This window comes from Phyllopteryx taeniolatus, chromosome 4 (genome assembly GCF_024500385.1).
Source record: "Phyllopteryx taeniolatus isolate TA_2022b chromosome 4, UOR_Ptae_1.2, whole genome shotgun sequence".
Classification (NCBI taxonomy): domain Eukaryota; kingdom Metazoa; phylum Chordata; class Actinopteri; order Syngnathiformes; family Syngnathidae; genus Phyllopteryx; species Phyllopteryx taeniolatus.
Window position 1 is genome coordinate 25563866 of NC_084505.1, and position 23696 is coordinate 25587561.

The 23696-nt window shown below is 42.0% G+C and overlaps 1 protein-coding gene across 3 annotated transcripts; it reads left to right on the forward strand.

Annotated features, from left to right (window-relative positions):
- The first annotated feature begins 12 nt into the window (after nucleotides 1-12).
- On the forward strand, nucleotides 13-23231 carry smad1 (SMAD family member 1). Of its 3 annotated transcripts, none has more exons than XM_061770917.1 (7): nucleotides 13-161; nucleotides 10632-11142; nucleotides 17339-17602; nucleotides 17687-17803; nucleotides 19001-19225; nucleotides 19370-19626; nucleotides 20424-23231. In XM_061770917.1, exons 2-7 carry the CDS (start codon nucleotides 10743-10745, stop codon nucleotides 20565-20567), a joined length of 1407 nt encoding a protein of 468 aa, XP_061626901.1. In that variant the 5' UTR covers nucleotides 13-161; nucleotides 10632-10742; the 3' UTR covers nucleotides 20568-23231. The 3 variants fall into 3 exon arrangements, with proteins under 3 accessions (XP_061626901.1, XP_061626904.1, XP_061626902.1); XM_061770920.1 differs by having other exon boundaries at nucleotides 19004-19225; XM_061770918.1 differs by lacking the exon at nucleotides 13-161 and adding an exon at nucleotides 8587-8783.
- The last annotated feature ends 465 nt before the right edge of the window (nucleotides 23232-23696 follow it).

The window sequence follows — 23696 nt, forward strand, 5'->3', positions numbered from 1 at the left end:
TTGTTATTGTCGAAGGCGGCCCCGCGGCGTGATACAGGCGCTGGGGCGGAGGGTGACGAGGCCCCCGCGACTCGCTGACGCCAGGCCACATCACGCCGCCGCGAGGAGCTCGGGGAACGTGAAGGGGGACAACAAGACCGCCGCCTCCGCACTCGCACAAGGTAACCACAACTTTGTTTCAAATGCTTTTGTGTTCACGTTACGCGCTCCGAAGCCAACGTTTAGCCTTCAGTTGCTCTCTCTACCTCGTCGTTTGTACCGCAGTAGCGCATTAACGGTTCCCAGCGGCGGCACTTGAAACTTTTTTCCCCCCCAAGCACCCACCCACCCTGCGTCGTCCCACAATTATCCCGGTTTTAAATTCAAATTAAAGTGGCACTTGGATACGATAACGTCAATACTAGGAAGTCACGCGGGGATTTCCTTACTGTGTGTGTAAAGTCACTTGAATACCTGCGAGATACTTTCAAATGCACCAAACCAGCCCGCATTGCACTTAATTGCAGTTTTAACTTTTGAATTTTGGCAATTGTAACCTCTCATTTTAATGTGTGTCTCTTTAAAACATCCTTGTGTGTGTGTGTCTGTGCGCGCGCGCGCCCGCGCGTGTGTGTGTTCGTCATGTGTCACTGAATTAGTGTGTGAGCACTGACATCATCGAAGGTGACGGATCAGATTACCCAAAGGACCTTCGTTGACCGAATTATCATCCCCGTGTGATTGAAAACACGATCAGTTGTCTCCGAGTACCCGAAAGAAACCATTTAAAACATGTACTTCAGCCAGTGTAAATATAGGTTGGTGGCAGTCACAACATTTGCCAGACGACAGCCTACGCCGAACTGCGGTGTCCCCTTTCCAAAAACGAGGCTAACCCCCACTTTGAGTGCCGAGCGTAGTTGGGATGGCTCGATTTGGCACCATGCACCGTTGTTGTGTCGCATTGATGCGTCGGTCGACCCCCGTCAAAGGCAATGCCAATCGTGTTTCGGTCCTGCTTTCGCACAGATAAAAGCGAAATGGCTGCATCGGAACTGTAACAGAAGACGCGGCATTTATACTAAGGACGGACGGGCGAGTACAGATACGATATCGAGCCGATACAGGCACTATTTCAAGGTGTATCGGGTACTCGTGAAGGCTGCTGATACCAACAAACGAAATATAGGGGGGGAAAAAAGAAAAATCTGATATTAAGTCCTCCTCGCCAGTAGTTGGCGCTACGGTGTAGCAGTTTGACACATGGGTGAATCATCGTATGCGTCAGAAAGAAGGACAGGTCTTTGTTCACAATTATCTGTCATTGTGTTCATTGAAATTTTATGTCTCAAAAGTCGTAGTATCGGTGAGTACGTGAGTGAACACTAGTACTGGTATCGGTCTGAAAAAAAGTGGTATCCAGTGTTACTCATTTCGATTTCATTTTTTTTATTTTGTTTTAACACAGAACTCTTTCATACGAACATCAATCAAACAAGTAATTTTCTGATTTTAATCAATTACCCCCCAAAGCAAACGATAATGCCATTATTCAGAACATGTTTTGCTTTTTGTTTTTTTCCCCTCCTGGGATTTGCTTTATTTACCCTGATACCAAATAAGCTTGGAAAGCGTTTTTTTTTTTTTTGAAGCATTAACTTAAGAATTCTTTAAAAGATACTGTGAATCCCTGCATATTCATTGTTTCGACATTCCCAAATTGTCCTATTCACTTTTTTTAATTTAATTTTATTTTTATTATTTTTTTTTATAAGGGCCTTTACCTATTTGGCGTTATTTGCTGAAAAAACAGTTTGCTGTTTTTGTGTTCAAGTCAAAGGATTGTCTAAAATATTAAAAAACACATTGCACAACCTTTGGGCCAAGGAACTGTGTTGAAGTGAGGGAAGGAGGTTCATTTATCAGGCGGTAGACTTGTCTCACAGAAAAAAAGTCCTTTTCCGCCATCTTGTGGCATCTGTAGGTAATTACAAACTTTTTGGGATGGTTTCAGTCACTTGGAGATTTTTACTATTCGCAGCAGGACTAGGTCCCACGAACACCGCAAAATATTTGCAGCTTGTGAGCACATACTTCGGGTCAAATATTTGGATGGTGGACAAATCGCTGCTTTTGGGTTGTTCGGCCCGATTGACTCCGTGATTGCCTTCCACCGAGCTCATTTCTTGTCATAGGGTAAACAATGTGCAATTAATTCGGCTCATGTTGTCTCTTGCTTCTTTGATCAGTATGAATTATAATGAAAGCACCCATTTCGACTCGATTAATCGATGGGATAATTGGCAGAATACTCGGCTCTAAGACTATAATGTAGCTGCAGCCTTAAAGATACATGATTTTTATTTATATATTTTTACTAAATATATACTAATTTTAGGACCAACTAAGGGTATTGGATAGTTTAGTGTGTCACCTCTGTTTATCTAAGCCATTTTTCATAATGCGGCATATATGTATCCATTTCAGTGTGACAGTTTACTGATGCTTGAAGGGTCTTTATTGCCGAGTCCAGATACTGTAGTGTTCCCACTGAGTGTCTTAAGATGTGTGTAATCATTACTGTCACTTTCACTTTCCTCCCCTTTCTCTTCGTATTAAAACCTTTCTGCCACCATCACTCTCTCTTCCTGCTCTGCTGTCTTTATAGCCAGTGACCCCATTGAGCGGGGGTCGGGTGGGGGGGCTAATGGATGCCCTGTCCAGGACCCCGCTGATAAATAATGTAGCTTCTTTGTAATGTTCCGTCCGTCCCCTCCCTTCCTGGGGGGGAGGCTGCAGAGCATCATTAGTGCCTCCTCGTCCTGCGCAGGGCTGGACCTAAATTGATTAGCAGACACTGTAGCGGCGCAAAGTGATCCACGGGGCTCGCACGCTGGTCGAAACACGCCGCCCGGCCGTGTTGCTCTGCGTGCCCATCAGCCGCAGTCGCAGACCATTAGGCCATAACGATGCTACCGCTAACGAAATGTAGTAAGAGAGAGGGTAAGCGCACGGCTCTAGCAAATGTCAGTGTTTTTTTATGAGGCTGCTGAGTAAATGCTACGGTGTGTTTCCTGCTTTTATAAAGAAGGCCAAAGCCGCCGTCGGCATCTGTGTAACATTTACTCACACGAGGCAAGTAGGCAAACCTGAGCGATTTAATGACTATGCAAATTTTTGTGGTTTCAAGCGGTGTACAACTGAGAACTACTTTTAGACCTGAGAACCTATATGCATTTGGCATAACAGCTACCCATTTTATGTGAAAGTTGCAAAACCCCAGGATTTTTCAAAGTTTGAAAATTTCAATGGAAATGAATGAGGGAAAAAAAGAGGAATTTATAAAAATGAATATCAGCTCTTAATAGGAAACTTACTACGAGCTGTCTCTTGGTCGAATTTTTCTTTGTGTTGCTGGATACAAATTTGCTGCCACTCAATTGATGTGGAAAAAACAACAACAACAATTATGGAGTAATTAAAGTACTGTAATGCCTTCACATTAGAGCAAGGAGAGCTGTCTATTTTGCAAGGATGTTTGCTAATGGCAAAACACAATATTTTTATTTATACTTGAATACAGTGTCCGAAATTAACTTTTTGACTCGCTGGCTAGATTGGCCCGTAGTTTAAAAATCCACCGGCCAAGACTATTCTTTACCAGCCAAAATATGAAATCATTTTACATTGGGCTGCACAATATATCGAAGAAATATCGTCATCGCGATAATGGCATGTATATGTGTATGTATACACATATACATATGTGTATATGTGTGCAACCCTAATTTAACACATATTTCTATAATACAGTATTATGTTGGACGCAAACTGAGCGAAGTCGTCACATCAACATTAAACAACAGCAATAAGAACAAATAGTTTTATTGAACATCCATAAGATCTGGCCTCACGCAGTCCTCGTCCAACAGCATTACAGCCTCCGTGGGATCCTACTCCCTGGCACGTGTGCGTCTGTTTCATTTTTCATCATTAAACACTTTTAAAGGACTTTTAAGCAACTTGGAGGGTGAAACATCAGGCTGTCAATGTTTCATTTCATTTGGTTTAGAGTTTGGATTTTGCTTAGTAAAACTGCTGATTATTGTATTATGACATTATCTGGCTGTTTTTAGCTTCTACTGTCGAACCTGTTTTGTGTTTGTTGTAGGGCTGAATGATCTGGCAAAAAAAAAAAGATTACAATAAATTTTTTCATACCATCCGATCTCGATAATTATCATGTTTTTTAAAAATTATTTTAAAACTTTTTTATATAGCCAGTTTTAAAGCATCTGTACTGACAACTAAAGAAGCTCGAGAGTAGTTCAACATTTTATTAACGGCTTTTGTGCACAACACTCCCCGTAGTCAATAATTAAAACAGTCACCCCAACATGATATTAGCATACTTACTAAGCAAATAAAATACATGTAGAAAAATATAAGAAGACTTTTCACTTTTAGGCTATTGCGTCACCACTTCCAAATTTGGGATTGCCGCGCCTCCATTGCTGTCGTTGTTGCGCTTTGACTCGGGAGGGGGAGGGGGAGGGGGGGGGGGCTTTTCACACTGAACAAGTGCAATGTGAAAAGGCCTTTGCACATTGTACGGCACCGAGACTGGCGCACAACAGACCATGGCCACGATACGGTGTGGGATCTTGGTTAAAGTAAGCCATTCTAAACTAAAAAGAAGCGTTTTGGCAACAGCTTTTTATCAATGTGCATTTTATCAATGTGGTCCTCAGATGATAGTTTATTTTGGTAACCTTATTCAGCTACATGTGATACAATATTAAAAACCTCTCTCTATGACACAGCTATTTCTTTGAATCTCTCTTGGAAGTAATAATGTGAGGGCTAGGGCGTATTTGGAAACATTTTTACTGTATGTCTACGTAAAGGCACTGTACGTCTACACGAAAACACACTTGCAGGATGTAAAACACTATTTCAGATAGATATTCTATCCATCCCGAATCCAGAAACCTAAACGGAATCAGCATCCACCTTGGTCGCAAGCTCCGAACTTTGACGTACATTTACACTTAAATATGGCTGACATCAGATAGAATCCTCAGTTTCTAAAACCACCACTTTTCAGGAAACCAAAAACCAAAACAAAAAACCCCAGCATGTTTGTTGAACCATGCTCAAAGAGAGCAAGCCATTTTCAAAACTTAAGATTGGTCAATAATTACGACAAACGTGGCAACTAACTGAAAGTATAGATTTGTGGGGAGAAAAAATATGAAATTGACCAAATTTGAACATGTTTCTGCCCAACAGCGATTAATATGCTGTCGGTTTGTATTACATTAACCATGTCTGTCATTGCTTGAAATGAACTCATCTTGGAATGATGATGTTAGGCGACATGCTGTGCTGTTAAATATGTATTGTTTTAAAGGACGTAAGGGCTCAAATGAAATGAATGAAAAATGCAGAAAAACAGAATTTTGGAAAATCTCCACCCTCAGGTGTCTGGTGACTGTGTGAAATGCTCAGCACGAAATTACCAAACGTGCTTATCTAATTATAGAATAGGAGGAAAATGCCGTGTTTACATTTTGAATGCCTCTCAGATAACACTTGTGAAGCCATATCAGGGCCTAAACGTCAGCCTGCAGTCACATGTTATGAACTGCCTGAGGGCGGGTGGGAATGTCCCTGGAGTGTGGCTGCCAGCTGTAGCACCAAGACAATGGAGGACACGGAAGTGTGCTCCAGATGTTACAGTGCAGCCCTTTGTTGAGCCCTTCCATCTGAAGTACATTAGACGGCTTCATGAAGTGTACAAAAATAACTATTTTTGTCACCGTCCTACTGGGTTATAAGCCAGAAAGATAAAGAACCAAAAGGGCACAGTTAAGACTCTTTGTAGTCCGTTGATTGGTCGACAATGATTTGTGATAACAGGAATGGTGTTTTTATCTTACCAAAAAATGCTGCAAAACTACAGGAATCACTTCTATTTTAGTGTTTTTACTCTGGACTGGTAGCCAGACAATGGTCGTTGTTTTTCCCCAAACTAAATAGTTCTCTATTTGTGATTCGGTGCAATCATTATCATTCCTAGATCGGCGAATGTAATACTCCCTGGTTATTCCTTTTCAATATTGGTGGGATTGGCTATGGGTGTGTAGTTTTATAACTGCCAAAACTGTTGAAACGTTGTCAGATTTTATTTATTTATTTGTTTCTTAATGTTTTGAATGTATCTAAAAAAGTTCAATTTAAACTCTGTACAGTACATACCATTGGTTCATTAGTCAGCTAACTTTGGCATTAGTCAACATCGGTTTCACGATTTAACAGTCTAACTCTGCGCATTCTTTGTAATTTTCATTTAATGCAGGCATTTACTGTATATACCATCTTTCAACGCATTTCTGACTTGCATCGACTGATCTGATCTATCCTCTTACCATTCCTATCTTATTTTTAATAATGTGATCAAGATTTGATTCAGATCGGAAGCCTCCATGCGGGATTTTCTACTTGGGTTGTTGTGATGCATATCTGAAGTGGGCCACATGGGAGAAATAAATTGTCACTTGAATCACTGAAACATTATATGTACTGCATTCAAATTGTTATTTAAAAGGATGGCAAGAATTTTACTCTATTATGAATTAATTCTATTTGGGAATATTTCTCATGACTGAACATAAGTCACATGCAAAAGAAATAGTTTAAGAGACAACAGGAAGATCCACAGTCCCCTAGTCCCCCCAACTGCATACTAAGAATAATCGGCCTGGATGGTGATGGGAAATGTATACATCATAGATTGGTTTCTGTACAATTTTACGTAACTGTATGTAACACACTTTCTGACTTGCTTCATATTGGCTAATGAGTGAGAGACTACTGAGTGAGTAGGTTTGTGTTTGGGGGGGATATTTCCTGTTTCAGTCAGAGGATGACAAAATCAGATGGGAGCATCTTCCTGGGTTGGGAGGGAAGACAATGGTATCCAGAGCTTAATCCTTGTTTAGTGAAGCTAATTGGGCGTGATCTACAAATTGTTCCTGTTGTTTTTTCGAGTTACTAATTATTCTATCATTGAAGTTGGTATTATACTGTAACTCATTGCTCTTACTGTATAAACTATTTTGTGCCAACATTAACACATTTCCACAAAATCATGTTTCATCAGTAATTCAATTAGCTAAAAAAAAAAAAATCGTAAATTTAAGCACACTGTCTTTGATTAAAAAGGTACGGACATGGACGGCGCTGCTCAGCAGTGTTCATCAAAATCTGCGGTGGCGTTGAGTAAAGGCTAACCAAAACCAAAGATACTGACTGTGGTTACAAAGTTATTTTCAAAACTTTAAATTGGTTTAGATCAGGGGACATCGCTGATTTTTGTCAACTGTGGGCCTGTTAAGCCCTTTTAGAGGCTTTTGTTATTAAGGGCTGTACAAATATACTTTCATTCATTCATTCATTTTCCGTACCGCTTATCAGAATCAGAATCAGAATCATCTTTATTTGCCAAGTATGTCCAAAACACACAAGGAATTTGTCTCCGGTAGTTGGAGCCGCTCTTGTACAACAGACAGTCAATTTACAGAACACTTTGGAGACATAAAGACATTAACAGAAAACAACAACAAACAACAATTGTGCAAAAAGATGCAGAGTCCTCAGTTCGAATGGCTAATATCGCAATAGTCCGGTGCAATGACCATTGTGCAAAGGGCACTGAGACTTCAAGGAGTGTATGCGGTTTAAAGTGACGAGTACTGCGATAATCTGGGACAATGGTTGTGCAAATGTTACAGATACTCCTCAATCAGTGTGCAAATGGAGCAGATACTACTCTGGCATGAGTGGCCACTATATGCAAATAGTGCAGCATCCTCACCCGAGTCGCGGGCGTGCTAGAGCCTATCCCACCGATCTTGGGCGAGAGGACACTCTGAATTGGTCGCCAGCTAATCGCAGGCACATATAAAACCAACAACCATTCACTCTCACATTCACACCTACGGGCAATTTAGAGTCTTCAAATAAGCTACCACGCAGGTTTTTGGGATGTGGGAGGAAACCGGAGTACCCGGGGAAAACCCACGCAGGCACGGGGAGAACATGCAAACTCCAAACAGGCGAGGCTGGATTTGAACCCGGCTCCTCAGAACTGTGAGGCAGATTTGCTAACTAGTTGTCCACCGTGCCGCCACAAATAAACTTGACTCAGTCAATAATTTTTAAAAGTTACAGACCCACTTGGGGGCTGACCAATCATATACATTTTCTATTCTTTGAATAACCACGGCGTAGGCTGCTTTTGATGTACAGCTGTTGTTCCTTTTTGCAAGAAAGTAAAATCATCTTTAATCTTATCCAGGTCTCCTCGTTATAGAAGTCATTTTTACTGTAATAGATAAACGTTATGAGGCATGCCTGTAAATATTCTCCTTCATCCATGTCATTTCATTCTCAGGGCATTGAATCGATCGCAACTGGACAGCTCTGTTTGTCTTTGACGTTATGAGGCAGTATCACAGAAATTTGACGTACAAGCATGTTTCTGGTCTAGGGAGGCAGTGGTCCGTTTGGGGAAGGGGGGGGGGGGGGGGGGGGGGGGGACATTCCCCTCCTCCCACACATCATCCTGCACCTGTGGAAAATTCTGCACTACTCAGCAGAAGGAAACGATGCTGTTGTTTTGATGGTGATGACAGACACGAAGACACAACTACGCCGTCTGTTTCCTGTTGCTCCACTGTGGCAGATTAGAACATGTCAGATGTTCGCAGTGGAGGTGATACTGTTGTCACACGCTGCCTGTAAGCATTTCTCCGTATTTTTTTTTTTTTTTTTTTTTTGCCATGTTCAGCATCTGCCAAGGCTACTGATACACATTCTCCTTGCGATTTTGTACAGCATCACTCTGTTAGATAAAACACTGTACAGTAATTTTGGAGGCCTGGCTAAATATAGCTCTGTTCCTGTCAGGATGGTTGTTTTTTAGCAAGTGACCAACACAACCCGTAAAAAGCACCTGCTCTCGCCATATTTAACCCCCTGGTTGTCATTACGATATTGTCTACATGTGTCCTGTCTGACAAAGATAGCAATCGAAATGTAATCCCCTAATCTGAGTGGACCAAGAATAACTAACGGCATTCTTAATGATCTATTTGTTCCTGCCTGTGGGAAATACAATATACTGCAGGCTTTGCTGTTAGTGATGCACTCTGAGCCGTGAGTCACTCTCTGTACATTTATGAACACAGTTGAAGTCGCAGAAAATGTAAAAAAAAAAAAAAAAAAAAAGATGAAGAGCTTCACACCATCTTTTAACTCATTCACTTCCAGTCCTCGATGTCAACATGGATATTTGAATTCAACAGCTGTCAATGGCAGTGAATGAGTTAAAAGCTCTCCTCTGTGCACCCCCTTTCGCTGGTGAATGGCTCCCCTTGACCCGAATTAAATGACAGATTTAACTGTGCATTTCCTAATTATTGTCCTACTCTGGCAGAGTGCTTGCTGGTCGGTGGAGTTGAAGCTCAGTAGAACATTTTCCTTAGTGGGCTGCACGCTGGGCATCAACTTCCTCTGATAACTCAAAGGCATTCTTTTGAAATCTCAATGAGATGCAGGAGATGAGTTACAGCAAAAATTTGGCCTTCACCAAAATAACTAGAGAGGGACTAGTAGAACGCATACCTCTGCCCGAGAGAAAATAATTATGGCAAATTTGCAGCTGCTGCTTCAAAGATTTCTATAAAGTATCACCATCCATCCATTTTCTATACCTCATTACTTTGGGCGGGTTGCCAGCCTGTCGCAGGACACATACTGTATATGCAAAAAAGCATTCACACTCGCATTCACACCTATGGACAATATACAGTAGTCTTCAGTAAAACTGACAAGTATGTTTTTGTGATGTGAGAGGAAGCAGGAGAAAACCAACACAAGTATTTGCAAGAGAGTTCTTGCAAATACCACAAAGGCAGTGGCATCAGACCCATGGGGAATGTGAATGTCTCAGCACACACACTTTACCCCAGGGGTTTCGCACGTATGGGGGTGAAACGCACACTTTTCTCACTAGAAGAGTTCAGCACCCACAATTTTCCCATTGGTTTTGCACGACTTTTCTAAAGGTTCGTCCCCCTGTGGTGGATGTGTGTGTTTGAACAGGCACAATTTTCGCTTTTCCCACTGAAAGGGTTCAACACTCACATTTCTCGCTCTTGTTGCACAACGATGCCCCCAGGCAGACCTGCGTACCGTTAGGGCTTGAATGACTAAAGATTTTTTTGTAGTCAACAGTAATGTGATGAAAGTCAATTCATCATCTTAACCATCTTAATTCTTAATTGTAGCTCTGGGACAGTGGAAACATGTAATTATGACTTGAAGGGCAAACATGGAAAGTAGCATCCTTCGAAAATATGAAAAAAATTGTGCGGCCTGTATTTTTGTTTGTCTATTCGCTTGTTCGATGGCTACTTTCTGTTTTTTGCAGAATGATTTAAGATGGGGGTGGGTTAGTTAAGTAGCTAAATCAACCAATGACCTGGTGACATCATCAGCCTCTTTGGTTGTTCTGTTTCCCCGTCTACTGTGACCTCGCGATTGACTAAAAGATGCTGATCAACTTCTCCAACTTTTCCTTTCAGAAAATCTGAGGACTATCTCCCGACACGCACCAGTGATTCCCTCCTGAAGCTGGACCTAGCCCTTCTTTCGCCCCAACGGAGAAGGCGGGCGTCTGGGCTGCCCCGTCCATCATGAACGTCACCTCGCTCTTCTCCTTCACCAGCCCGGCCGTCAAACGCCTGCTGGGCTGGAAGCAGGGCGACGAGGAGGAGAAGTGGGCCGAGAAGGCGGTGGACGCCCTGGTGAAGAAGCTGAAGAAGAAGAAGGGCGCCATGGAGGAGCTGGAGCGGGCGCTCAGCTGCCCCGGTCAGCCCAGCAGCTGCGTCACCATCCCCCGCTCCTTGGACGGCCGGCTGCAGGTGTCCCACAGGAAAGGGCTGCCTCACGTCATCTATTGTCGCGTGTGGCGCTGGCCCGACCTACAGTCCCACCACGAGCTCAAGGCGCTGGAGTGCTGCGAGTATCCCTTCGGCTCCAAGCAGAAGGATGTGTGCATCAACCCTTACCACTACAAACGTGTGGACAGCCCAGGTCAGTACGGTCTTTGGTGGGTGTCTAAAACGGTCACCATACGTCAACCCTGTAAAACTACAGTACAGTGGTACTTCATAGGTGGACCAGAGTCCATTTAATCTCTGATTCGATTGACATTCAAAGTAAAAAAATTTCAAAATTTGCGAGACATAAAAATCTCGACCTTTTTTGTAGAAGTGGCATACATAGTGGCTAAACAATTGGCAGCTAGCGCTAGGAGCTAACAGCAGTATACATTTTCACCCACGGCACTTTGTCAAACAGCACAAACAGATGGACTCCAATGCACAATGTCAGTCAGGTGGGATTTATTTATTAGGCATGGAACGTTATTCAGTAATTTTAGTGGGCGTCTGAAATTGGCACCATATAATAAGTCAGCAAAATTCCTGTACAAAGGTGTCGACAACAATCCATTCTGTGACATCAGTTAACCTCACAAACAGATGGACTGAAATGAACCATACCAGTCACAGAAGATCAAAATTAGGGATGCACCATAACCACTTTTCCAGACCGAGTACAAGAACAAGTACTTACATTTGAATACTCACTGATGCCGTTTACTGATTGATATTACCTCTTGCAATTGTGATGAAAATGTTTTATTTAATCAAATATTGGTCATAAACAACAACAAAAATGCTCATTTTCTCGAGTCTAGCATAACTATTACAGAAATGCAGTGGAACCATGGGTTACAAACAATTTGGGTTTTGAATGTTTCGGTAACAATTCGGGTTCCGTCCAAAATTTTCTTCGAAAAATTAACCGCTATTTACTTACTGTTTTTGGTTTCCAAATGGTCTTTGTGTGGACGAATGAAACGATCTATGTTGTGCTTCTTCTTACGCTGCGTAATGATCATTGACTTTGTGCATAACACATTGCTGTAAGCTGATAACTAGTTGTCTGTTTTGCAGCACAAGGCGAGAAGCTGTTGTGCATGTAGGCGGAAGTTCCACCTCTGCATCCTAGATCATCCAATCACAAATCTAATAGCTGCAGCATTTGTGATTGACGTAGTCTGAAAATAATTTTTTGGTCAAAAAATATTTATTTACGGTATGTATATTATTTATTGAATAGTAGATTCTCTTTAATTAAGACAGAGCGGTTAATGTCACCATAATCACGTCAAAATCGCTGTCCACGCCTGTTGTCTCTAGGCGGACGTTCCGCCTCCACATCCTCGATCATCCAATTTCAAATCTAATAGTGGCCGTGTTTGTGGTTGACGCGGTAAAAGAAGTCTGACAGTCATTTTATTTTCGTCCAAAGAATACTATCTATGGTATGTATGTTATTGATTGAATTGTAGATTCTTTTTAATTAAGATAACAAATGGTTATTGTCGGCGTAATCACGTCAAAATAGCTGTTCGCGAGGTGGAAGTTCCGCCTGTGCACGTTCTGCTAAGGTTAGTGTTAGAAAGCACTTCGCATAGATAAGTGGAAAGATCTGTGTGCTTTTCTCGCAATTTGTAACCATCATTGACTGTGCGTCACGCAATGCAAGTAAGGTTACTGAATCTTTGTTGAGGTTGTTTTCTTTTGCTCTTTATTAGATTGACAAAAAATGTAAACTCGCCAGCTGGTGATAGTGTGAGCGAGGCAATCAAAAAATTACCAAAGAAGAAAAAGGCAGCAAATTGGCAAACAGAGCAATTTCTTTTAAATGACAAAGTTTTTTTAATAGAAAAAGACAAGTTTCCCTGGATCGGTTTGTTGTGCCAAAATCAACCAACGAATTAAAAAAGAAACAGACAAGAAAAAAACACCTGAATCAGAATTTCCCCGCGTTATTATGGAAAAAGACTCTTCTTCAATGGAGGAGCTGCAGTAAACATTATCATGTTTATTTAGTGTTTTATTTCTTTATAATAGTGTGTTTTCACTTACAGTATTTCTATATTGCACTGTATTTATTTTGAACCACACTGATTTAAAAAAAGTTAAGTGTAACTTAATTTTCGGGCTGGGACGGATTAATTGCATTTCTATTCATTTCAATGGGAAACATCTCTGTATTAAAAAAAAACGTTTCGGGTTACAGATGGAGTCATGGAACGCATTAAGTTCGTAACCCAAGGTTCCACTGTATAACAACTTGTCATTACTGACATTTTAACATCCAATTGTACCTTTATCTTTATGTATCTCGTTACACATTTCACTTATACTGCATATAATTTGTAACACAAGGCATTTCAGTTATGTGGTGTCTCAGTCTGAACACGATGAGCATTATGCAGGAGGAGTACATACAGTAGGTCAGAGACAAAAAATTTAGAGATGAAGAACGTCGAGTCTTGTGGCTATACAAGTAACAGTATGGATACTCTTATTCTTTTTCAAATAAATCCACAACTTCATTCATTAATAGCATCAGTGTATAGTTTTCAATACTTTTGCGGGCAAAACCACACACTACTAACATTAACTGCATTTTATAGTTAGATAATTGACCTTATCTGCGAGACAAATCGAACACTTTGATTCTTAAACATAAAAATAAGGGCCCGTGTTTTTTCTTCTTTTTTTGGAGCATGCCTGTAACAGGAAGCCCGCCACCATCCCAATACAATAGGAGGAAACACTTTTTGTTTTAGCAGCAGAAGGCTGGAGATGTTCAACCCCAGAGCACCTGTCTGTCCACGCACCCCCCCACACACACATAACACATGCCTACACACACCTACATTCCAGTCAATCTCCCTGCGCTATTCCGCCTCAGCTGTCATCCCGCTCCATCTGAAGCCTTTGAGTAAAAAGTACACCATGCAGAACATGTCTGTTATATCAACAGGCTTTATTTTTCAGCCATCTACTATGTAAAGCAACAAGTGGCGAGAGGGGATATCGCTGTTTGTGTGTACTGTACTGAATTGGCCTCACGCCTTTCCCCTCTCTGGTGACGAATTCCTCAAGAACGGCATGCCTCAGAATGTCCTCTCCCTGTGAAAATCTAGGCCAAATAGAGCTAGAGGAGGCAGACGCTTCAAAAGTTGTACAGATTCTCACTAAGCAGATAAGATTTTACAATGCACAGGGCTCTAGAGTGCGACCAATTTGCGCACTTGACCTAATTTTTCAATGGTGGGGGGGGGGGGGGGGGAAGAAGAGGAGGTTGCACTGGTGCACCCAAGCCTAACATCAGCCAATAAATAACACAGATAACAACCATCACAAAACACAGAACCAAACATTTGTAAACACACACACACACAAAAGAAAATATCTTAGACAGAATAGAATAGAAAATAACATTATTGTCACTGTCATTTCAACAGTGAATTTTATTAGGCATCTCACAATTTGCAGCGTTGAGGTAAAACAGAAGGATGCAATTATCAAAGAGACACACTTATTTACAGAACATATAGTTATTGGCATTTGGACAATTTTGATATGATATGGTAGCAGTGTGATTATTTACATTGGAAATTTTTAAATATGTATATAAGAAAAGTGTCATGATCATAAATACATATGAAATAGAAATAACATTAAACGGATAAACAACACATTTAAATACAGTATCTAATTTTAACTGTAAAGCTGTAAAAGCTCTAAAAGGAACTTTATAATTCCATTTTTTGACGGTTGTCATTTTGGCACTGGGCTTGTCACTATGGAGTGTTGTGTGCAGTTGTAGAAGATGGTTGTCTTGTGTTTCTTTGAAAGAAAAGGCGTCCGCTTATTTATTACATTGAACTCGTGTGTTTAGTAAACCCGATGTCAGTGAAGGATATTCATGGGGAATCACGGCTAACTGCTTCACGCCGATGAAATACTGCATTAGCCACGCTACATTAGCTACGTAGCGTGGCCGTTGAATAATTCTTTCTAATCGTTCATAAAATGCAGTACATTGTAGTGAAGTGCGTTGGCTGGGAATTTGTCACCGTAGTCTGACGGTCGACTAGCAATACGCGAGATCGGCATAACGAGCCGTTTAAACAACAATTCAAAACATGGCTTACATTTACAATGATTAAAAACATGACTGTCATTAGTATGAATACCAATAATCATGCTTACTTACATGTCCGTTCCGCCGTCTCGTAAGCAAGCTCTTCGCCTGTCAGCAAGGGCAGAGTAATGCAATGCGATCAAAAATTTGGGTGCACCTAACTTGTATGCTGGTGCACCCAAGAAAAAAAGTATGCCGCACAAGTGCAAAACATTTTTCTGTTTTTCATCCATGTCACCGTTCTGGAACAAACATCAATGAAAATGAATGGGTTGACAAAGTTCATCCATCCATTTTCTGAGCCGCTTATCCTCACAAGGGTTGCGGGCGTGCCGGTGCCTATCCCAGCTATCATCGGGCAGGAGGCGGGGTACACCCTGAACTGGTCGCCAGCCAATCGCAGGGCACATAGAAACAAACAACCATTCACACCTACGGGCAATTTAGAGTCTTCAATTAACCTACCAAGCATGTTTTTGGGATGTGGGAGGAAACCAGAGTGCCCGGAGAAAACCCATGCAGGCACCGGGAGAACATGCAAACACCAAACAGGCGGGGCTGGGGATTGAACCCCACTCCTCAGAACTGTGAGGCTGACGCTCTAATCAGTCGGTCACCAGGCAGACGCTCTAACCTTTCGGTCACCGTGCCACCGTAGACAAAGTTGACATTGCAATTTCTTTTGCCTTTGTTAGTAGTATCAGAGCCATAACAGTGGTGGGATGCCAGGGGAATTGACAATGTCAATACATACTGTACACCTTTGATACCACTCTTCTGTTGTATCTCATTCAATTTTGCAGGGGCACCAAGGTGTGAGTGGTTAGCACCTTTTCCTCACAGTTCTGAGGTTTGGGGTTCCAATCTCAGGTCCAGCTTTTATGGGAACTCTGATTTCATCCCACATTTATGAAACATGCATTACAGGTGAATTGAAATTTGAGTGATTAAACCATCCGAAGAGGCGATTTGTTTCAGGTAATTCTAATTGACAGTGCCCTGCGAATGAGTGGGAACCACACCGGGGTGCACCTTGTCTCTAGCCCAAAGTCACTTGGGATCGGCTTCAACGCACCCGCAACCCCAATGAGTACAAATGCTATAGAAAATGGATGGATGGATAGATTGTGCCGGTGTACCTCGTTGTGGCCGATGAGTGTTGTTCTCTGTGTAACTGCGGACGTTACTTAGAAAGTGAACAAAGAACTTCAAAAGACCGTGCAGTCTTGCTGTAATTTCACTGTATTGCATCAGTGTTGGACATAATACTCCCCTATCTGTCAAGGTGATTGTATTGAAATTACCTAAGGATGCGACCTTGGCCATGACTATGTGCACTCTTCATTCCCTGGCTTGATACGTCAACAGAATTCAGATTACAGTGGTGTCTTGATTTAGGAGTTTAAGTCGGTCTGTGACCATGCTCATGACCACGCTCATATGAAAAACATATATAAAAACAAATCAATTCTCCCCATTGAAATAATCTCTTCCAGCACCCTCAAAAACTAATTTTTGTTGTTATATGTTTTTTATAATGAAAAATCACACTGTATAGTAAAACATAAAACACACACACACACACTGTCGTACATTAGTGTGTTGTGCCTTTAAATTGCTGCGGCCGAGTGTGTGCACTCTCTCCCCTTGTAGCTCACGCTCCACTCTCTGTCCCTGCTGTGCACGGTACTTGCTGTCTGTCTTTATCCATCCATCCATCCATCCATTTTGCAAAAACTTAAGCGTTTTATGTGACAATCACTTGCACTTTTCCATTTCTAGGGCTAATTTACCTTTAAAAAAAAACAACAACAAAAAAACAACAACGACAATCTGAAATATGTTGCGCGTGGAGCGAATGAGTTTATGCGGTGTGAAAGAAAGCACCAATGAGTTTTCCACATGGATGTCAGGAAACAGTTTGAAACCATGCAATGTTTTTCTGAAAAAAATTCTTAGCAAACTGATTTGGTAGTAACAGAGGTTTCACTAAGAGGTTCGACTTTATTTTGACTTCACAGTTGTGGTGCCCCTGAAGCGCACTCGTAACTCAAGTCATTGCTCGCAAGTAAATGGGGAAATTAAGCGGCCAAGCGACAGCTCATATCTGAACAACTCGTAATTCGTTCCACCACTGTAGCCCTTGACCAAAAACGGTTTTGAAGAGGTCGTAGTGAATCACTTTCTGTTTCAACCGCGTTGACTCCTTTGTGTACAGTGCTGCCCCCCGTGTTGGTACCGCGCAACAGCGAGTTCAACGCCAAGCACACGATGCTGCCTCGCTTCCGCAACCCACTGCAGCAGAACGAGCCGCACATGCCGCAGAACGCCACCTTCCCTGAGTCCTTCACTCAGGCCAACCCTGTGCCCTTCCCTCATTCACCTGGAAACAGCTTCCCGAACTCGCCAGGGGGCGGGAGCAACGCCACTTTCCCGCATTCGCCATCCAGCTCCGAGCCTGGCAGCCCATTCCAGATGCCGGGTGAGTCTTTTGCAGCCACTTTGCCTCCTCTTCTTCCAAATGACATCTAATGTTTTTTTTTTCTTCTTGGGGGGGGTAACACAGAGACGCCCCCTCCTGCCTACATGCCCCCGGAGGAGCAGATCACTCAAGACTGCCCCCTGCCGATGGAGACCAACCTCATGGCTCCGCCTTTACCTATTGAGAGTAACAACCGGGGTGGTAATTGCAATATTATACACTTATAGTGTTGTGTACACCTGCTCTACTCATTCTGCAAGTGCAAAAACCTCTTGGAAATTGTGTTCTATTTAAGTGCGCTCTCAAAATAGATCAAAAAATGCATGGGCTGGGGGGAGGCAATGAGATTGTGTTTGCGGTGCAGGCTTTCCAGCAGTTTTATGAAGCTCATAAAAGTTATGATGTCACCTCGGTTTGGTTAATGAGGTTTTAACAATAAAGAGTCACTTATTAGCTTTGATATGTGGGGCAGTAATTAGAGCTTGTCTCAGTCACATATAAAACCTGCTGCCATTAGGAAGGCCATTCAGTAGCGGTCAATTCAAGAACCAAGATTCACCGCATGTGAAAGCTCTTAAACTGTACTGGTGACATGGTAGGATAAGTAGCAGGCTGCATTTACGACAACATTGGTGTTATTCACAATATCCTGGATTTTGATCCATCACCCCTCAGGACCTCTGGAGCTAAGTCAAAGTGACCATTGAGCTCTTACCTTTGTGAATTTACAGTCGTTAATGGGCATGTGCACACATAGCTATGACGTGGTGCTCAAGGCATCTGGCCTTTTGCCCTGGATGGAAAAAACTTTTTTCTTCATTCATCAATACTTAACCAAAAAAATAAAAAATTACCCTCTCTGTCATCAATTTTTGAAATCTGAAGGGCATTTATTTAAGACCTTGAAATAATTCTACATCTGCTCCCGCCTTTGCACCCAGGCCCTCTCCTTCTACTTCCAAAAACCTGCCATTTGAACTGGCTGTGTTTACTTTTTGTATCCATTGTAGCTTAACTTCAACTCCTTTATTAATAGTTTGTATTATTGACTCTCTTGCTTGTCTTAACAGAAATAAACACAACTTAAATGTTTTTATTCATAATTGTTGAATAATATTGGCGACGGGTGCTCTTTTTATGGCTTATGTACCTGCCCCCAAAAATGTCTGTGCATGTGCCTGGTCATTACAGTTTGGGCAAAATGTGTGTTGTGGTTTCAGCTAGGTTGAGAAGTTAGAGATAGAGTAGAAACACTAACTGGACCTTTAGCTGTTCTTTAAGGATGTCCGAAAGCCTCTAAAGCCAAGTGTTAAGCAGTATCTTTGAGAAAGGATAGTATTTTTTGTTTTGAGAGTGTGCATGTGCTCTGCTCATGACCTTTAAATGTGTCCCCCACAGCAGATGTGCAGCCCGTAGCCTACGAGGAGCCCAAGCACTGGTGCTCCATTGTCTACTACGAGCTCAACAACCGCGTGGGCGAGGCATTCCAGGCGTCGTCCACCAGCGTGCTCGTCGACGGCTTCACGGATCCCTCCAACAACCGCAACCGCTTCTGCCTTGGCCTGCTCTCCAATGTCAACCGCAACTCCACCATCGAGAACACCCGGCGGCACATCGGCAAAGGTGCAGTGCGCAAAAGTCAGTCGAATGACTGCAGTGAGACAAAATCGATTTGTTATTGACAACTGAAGGAAAAAAAGCTTTGCGAGGATATAAACACACTGATTGTTAATGTCTCGACCTCTCTGATTTCTGCGCACCTCTCAGGCGTCCACTTGTACTACGTCGGCGGTGAGGTGTACGCCGAGTGCCTAAGCGACAGCAGCATCTTCGTCCAGAGTCGCAACTGCAACTACCACCACGGCTTTCACCCCACCACCGTGTGCAAGATCCCCAGCGGCTGCAGCCTGAAGATCTTCAACAACCAGGAGTTCGCCGAGCTTCTCGCCCAGTCCGTCAACCACGGCTTCGAGGCTGTCTACGAGCTCACCAAGATGTGCACCATACGCATGAGCTTTGTCAAGGTGGGTACTGTTTATGGCAGTGGTGAATTTGCACCATGTCTTGATGTAATTTGGGTAACTGCAGCGCATGATTTAGGATATAGATTAATTTAGTGTAGCTTTTCAATTATTTTCCTCTTCTATTATTATTTGTTTTTCCATTCTTGAAACCCAAACCTAGAGTCGTACCCAAATTTCATTCTATCTGCCCAGGCAATGACAATAAAGGCTTTCTATTCTATCCTCATTTTCAAACAGAGTGCACCACTACACTGCAACCTGAAGAGGCGCTGTTGGTTCATTGTTGAGTGGTTTGCGATCTAAAGAAAAACGACATGACCATTCTGCGACACTTCTGGGCAGCATTATTGTACTCAATACAAGATTAGTGTTGAAACGGGAGTTCAGAACATTCCGAGCAAGATTCATTTGGCCATTCATTTTCGCCATAATGGATCACTTTAAACCATTTCATTGATATTTACAGCACTTCTCAAATTCTCCAACGACCTCCATATCTCCTCAGACTCTGGACACGAAATTTCACAGAATTTCGTTGGCCTATGTATCCCGGTGAACATTTACGTATTCTGCGTGACCTGCCCGCCAAATTGACTCACAAGCACACCCATGGGAGTTAAGAAAATACCAGGACCGTACCTGGACATCAGTTAAACAAATACACATGAAATTTGGTAGGCATGTCTATCACAATGAGATGCATATAAAAATGTTTCAAACTCATGCCTTGAAACAAACAAGAAGTCGTCCATTTTGTTATGAAGTCGGTCAATAAAAAGGATTCCAATATGTTTCAGGGCTGGGGAGCCGAGTACCACCGCCAGGATGTGACCAGCACCCCCTGCTGGATCGAGATTCATCTCCACGGCCCCCTGCAGTGGTTGGACAAGGTTCTAACGCAGATGGGTTCCCCCCACAACCCCATATCGTCTGTGTCCTAGACCTCCCTCAGGGTCAGCCCAGCGTTTTTTTTTTTTTTTTTTTTTTTTTGCCTAAATAACAAGGAGAGCAGATCCCAGCACAGTTGATACCTTATTGCCTCGATTAGATTAACTGTCTGATTGAAGCACAATCGACTGATCTGGAATCTGTCAAGGTAGGATAGATTGTTTCCATAGGCTTTCTACTTGAAGGACGTCTGAAGTGGGCACATTCACAGACTGGGAGAGGAGCGAGCAACAGCCCATGATGCAACTGGAAGAAACTTGATCTTTGTGACCAACGCTAATAATCCAACCGTCGCACTCTTGGTGAGCGTAGGCGTCCTCCCCAAACTCGTCTCCTTTTTAAAAAAAAATTCCTGTAGTTCCGCCGTTGCTCGCATGCATGCGTCCACATACTGTATTCCGTGAGACATCCAGGTTTTAAAACTGGTTACCACCAAACGGCAATGTTCAGCTCGGTTTTGCCATTTGCCAGTTGTGACAGCGTGGCAAGACACCTTCGCGCTATGAAGAAAAAACACGAAATGCTGGATTCCCCGAGACTGCTGTTATTTGTGTGGCCTTTGTTGTTCTTGCCTTAATCACCTACGTCGCTAAGTCACAGCTGACAATTTAAAGGAGACATATTATGCATTTTCTTCATAATTTGAAACACTATGCAGATGTCTTTATTTAAGGAACAACAATTCATCGATTAATCAACTAATTCATTATCAAATTGATCAACTATTTTGATTATTGATTCATCTTTTAGAGACAATTTAAACAAAATTGTCCAAATACTAGGAATTTCAGCCTCTCGAAAGTAATTATTCTCAGATTTCTGTCGTCCTCTATAAAAGCAGACTATCTTTTTCTAATCAAAGCAAGACATTTGCAATCATCTGCTTTTATGTTGGAAAACAATGATCAACTTTTTTGCCCATTTTCTGGCATTTTACGGACCAAAGCAGTAACTGAATCATCTGTTTGTGCATTTTCTGCACTGTCAATTTGAAATATCCAGTTTTTTTTTTTTTTTTAATGAAGGGATGGATTTTTTTTTATCCGATTCATCAATTAATCGAGAAAATAATCAACAGATTAACAATCACTTACTAAAATCGTTTGCAGCAGTCTTTGGTAGATATAGCGAAGGATAAAGAATTACAGCAACGTTAACATGCACTTGTGATAGTCAACTTGAAATGACAACATTTTGGGGGGTTAGTTTGGCTTCAGACCAAACGAGTCACTGTTCACCCACCCCGCTCTAGGGGATTGCGACTAGATGAGCGGGCTTCTTCTTGTTCACAAAGGGGCCTGAGTCTGAAGAGTAAGGCGAGCAGAGAAAGCCAGACTTCATCACCGAGCCGCCAAATTCTACCAGTCAATTGGTGTAGCCAGCGGATCTGTGCAGGTGGCACATGCAGCAAACACTACGTGCCACTTAGGCTGATAAATGCTGTTAGCTAATGCTAGTGTGTGCTAACACTGCAGCTATGCTTAGCTTTTGGCTTTGACTTTGTATTGTTTCTGTCTAATCCATCTCGGAAATTAGCGGATCTTCACCCAGCTGAGCTGTCATGTAATGGGTGGAGAAACGTTGTGTGGAGGCGTTATGTAAATTAGTTGTATTATGCCATCACGAAGGGGAGAAATTCAGAAAGTCTCGCTCACAGACACATTTTGGGAATTGTGCAGCTAACAATAGATTTACTTGGTTGTTTAATTTCACATTAGATGGGTCAGCAGGTACTTCAGATGGCTATTAAAAAGTCAATGTTTCCATAATATGTCACCTTTAACTGAGTTGTTGATGTCGCACTTCACTCACGTAGGCTTTGGTAGCGGTCTGAAGTGACGTAGAAAACATGGTCAGCGACAATTGCTTTCGACACAAAAGACCAGATCAGAGTTTACTGTTCCGAACCGTCCCTCTTGGTGGAACTGTGTCTCCGTGCGCGCCGCACGCGTTGTTACTATCATTTTTTTTTGCAACATTCCAGGTCACTGGAATTGCAGTAGGCCGTCACGCTGCAAAGACCTTGGCGTAGAATTTACTCCTGACATGTAAGAAAGACACTGAGGATGATCTGTGTGAAATTTCAGCATCTCCTTGGGAGAATATTAGAGAAATTTAGGAGTGGGGGTGGCGGGTTATTGCACGAAAAGATAAATGTTTGGATAAATGTTTCTCATCATGTATTATGCTCGTGTTTTGCCTCATGAACTTTGATTCAAATAGTGTTTATAGATATATTCATCTTTAGATTATGGTGCCGTGTTGTCCGGTTTGGCCACGCATAGTTTGGTTTGTGTAGTGCTACACGTCGCGTTGCCATGGGCCGGCATGTATTCCGCAAAAGTAAAGATACAACCGTGGACTGATGTTTTAAGTGACTGTTATGTGAAAATGCTTGATTTTAATTCATTTCACAAAAGTGCCCACCTATATCATTTTCTAAAATAAAATACTCTGTTCTTACTTGCTTTGATACTGTTATACTCCTTACATTCTTTTTGTATTTTTGTCCGCACTTTCACACGTTGCCTCCTCTTTTATGTTTTTGTTTTTCCTCTTATTGTCTTTGACTCGGTCAAACTCCCAGAAAAGCAGTTTTATTCCATGAATATCAAGACTCTACTGGAGGATTCAAATAAATGTTTCAGTACTATGTATTCTTGTCTTTATTTTTTTATGTGGGTATATTATGCGTGTGTTTTTAATTTCAGGAAAAGGACACAAGCTATGTTTAAAATATGCACAATGGCACATCCAAAAAACATCGCGTAAAACTGCTAGTATATAAGAATACATTTAAAATTTCAAGTCAATACTGTACTGCAGTGGTTCTCAAGGTGTGGTACGCGGCTCCCTCTAGTGGTACGCAAAGGTATCACTGGATTAAATGTTTCAACTGTCCATATATATATATATATTTTTTTGAATTATTAAGTACAGTTCAGTTGTATTGAACTTTTAAATGCAACACATTTGCATTTTATCTTCAAAAACTGTTTTCATACATTTATTCAGGTACAATTTTTTGTTACAGTACAAATAATACATATACTTTAGAAAGCGGTCTTGTTTTTGATGAACACTCGGGCCTATTACGCCGCTGCTGTACAAAGAAAAGTGAG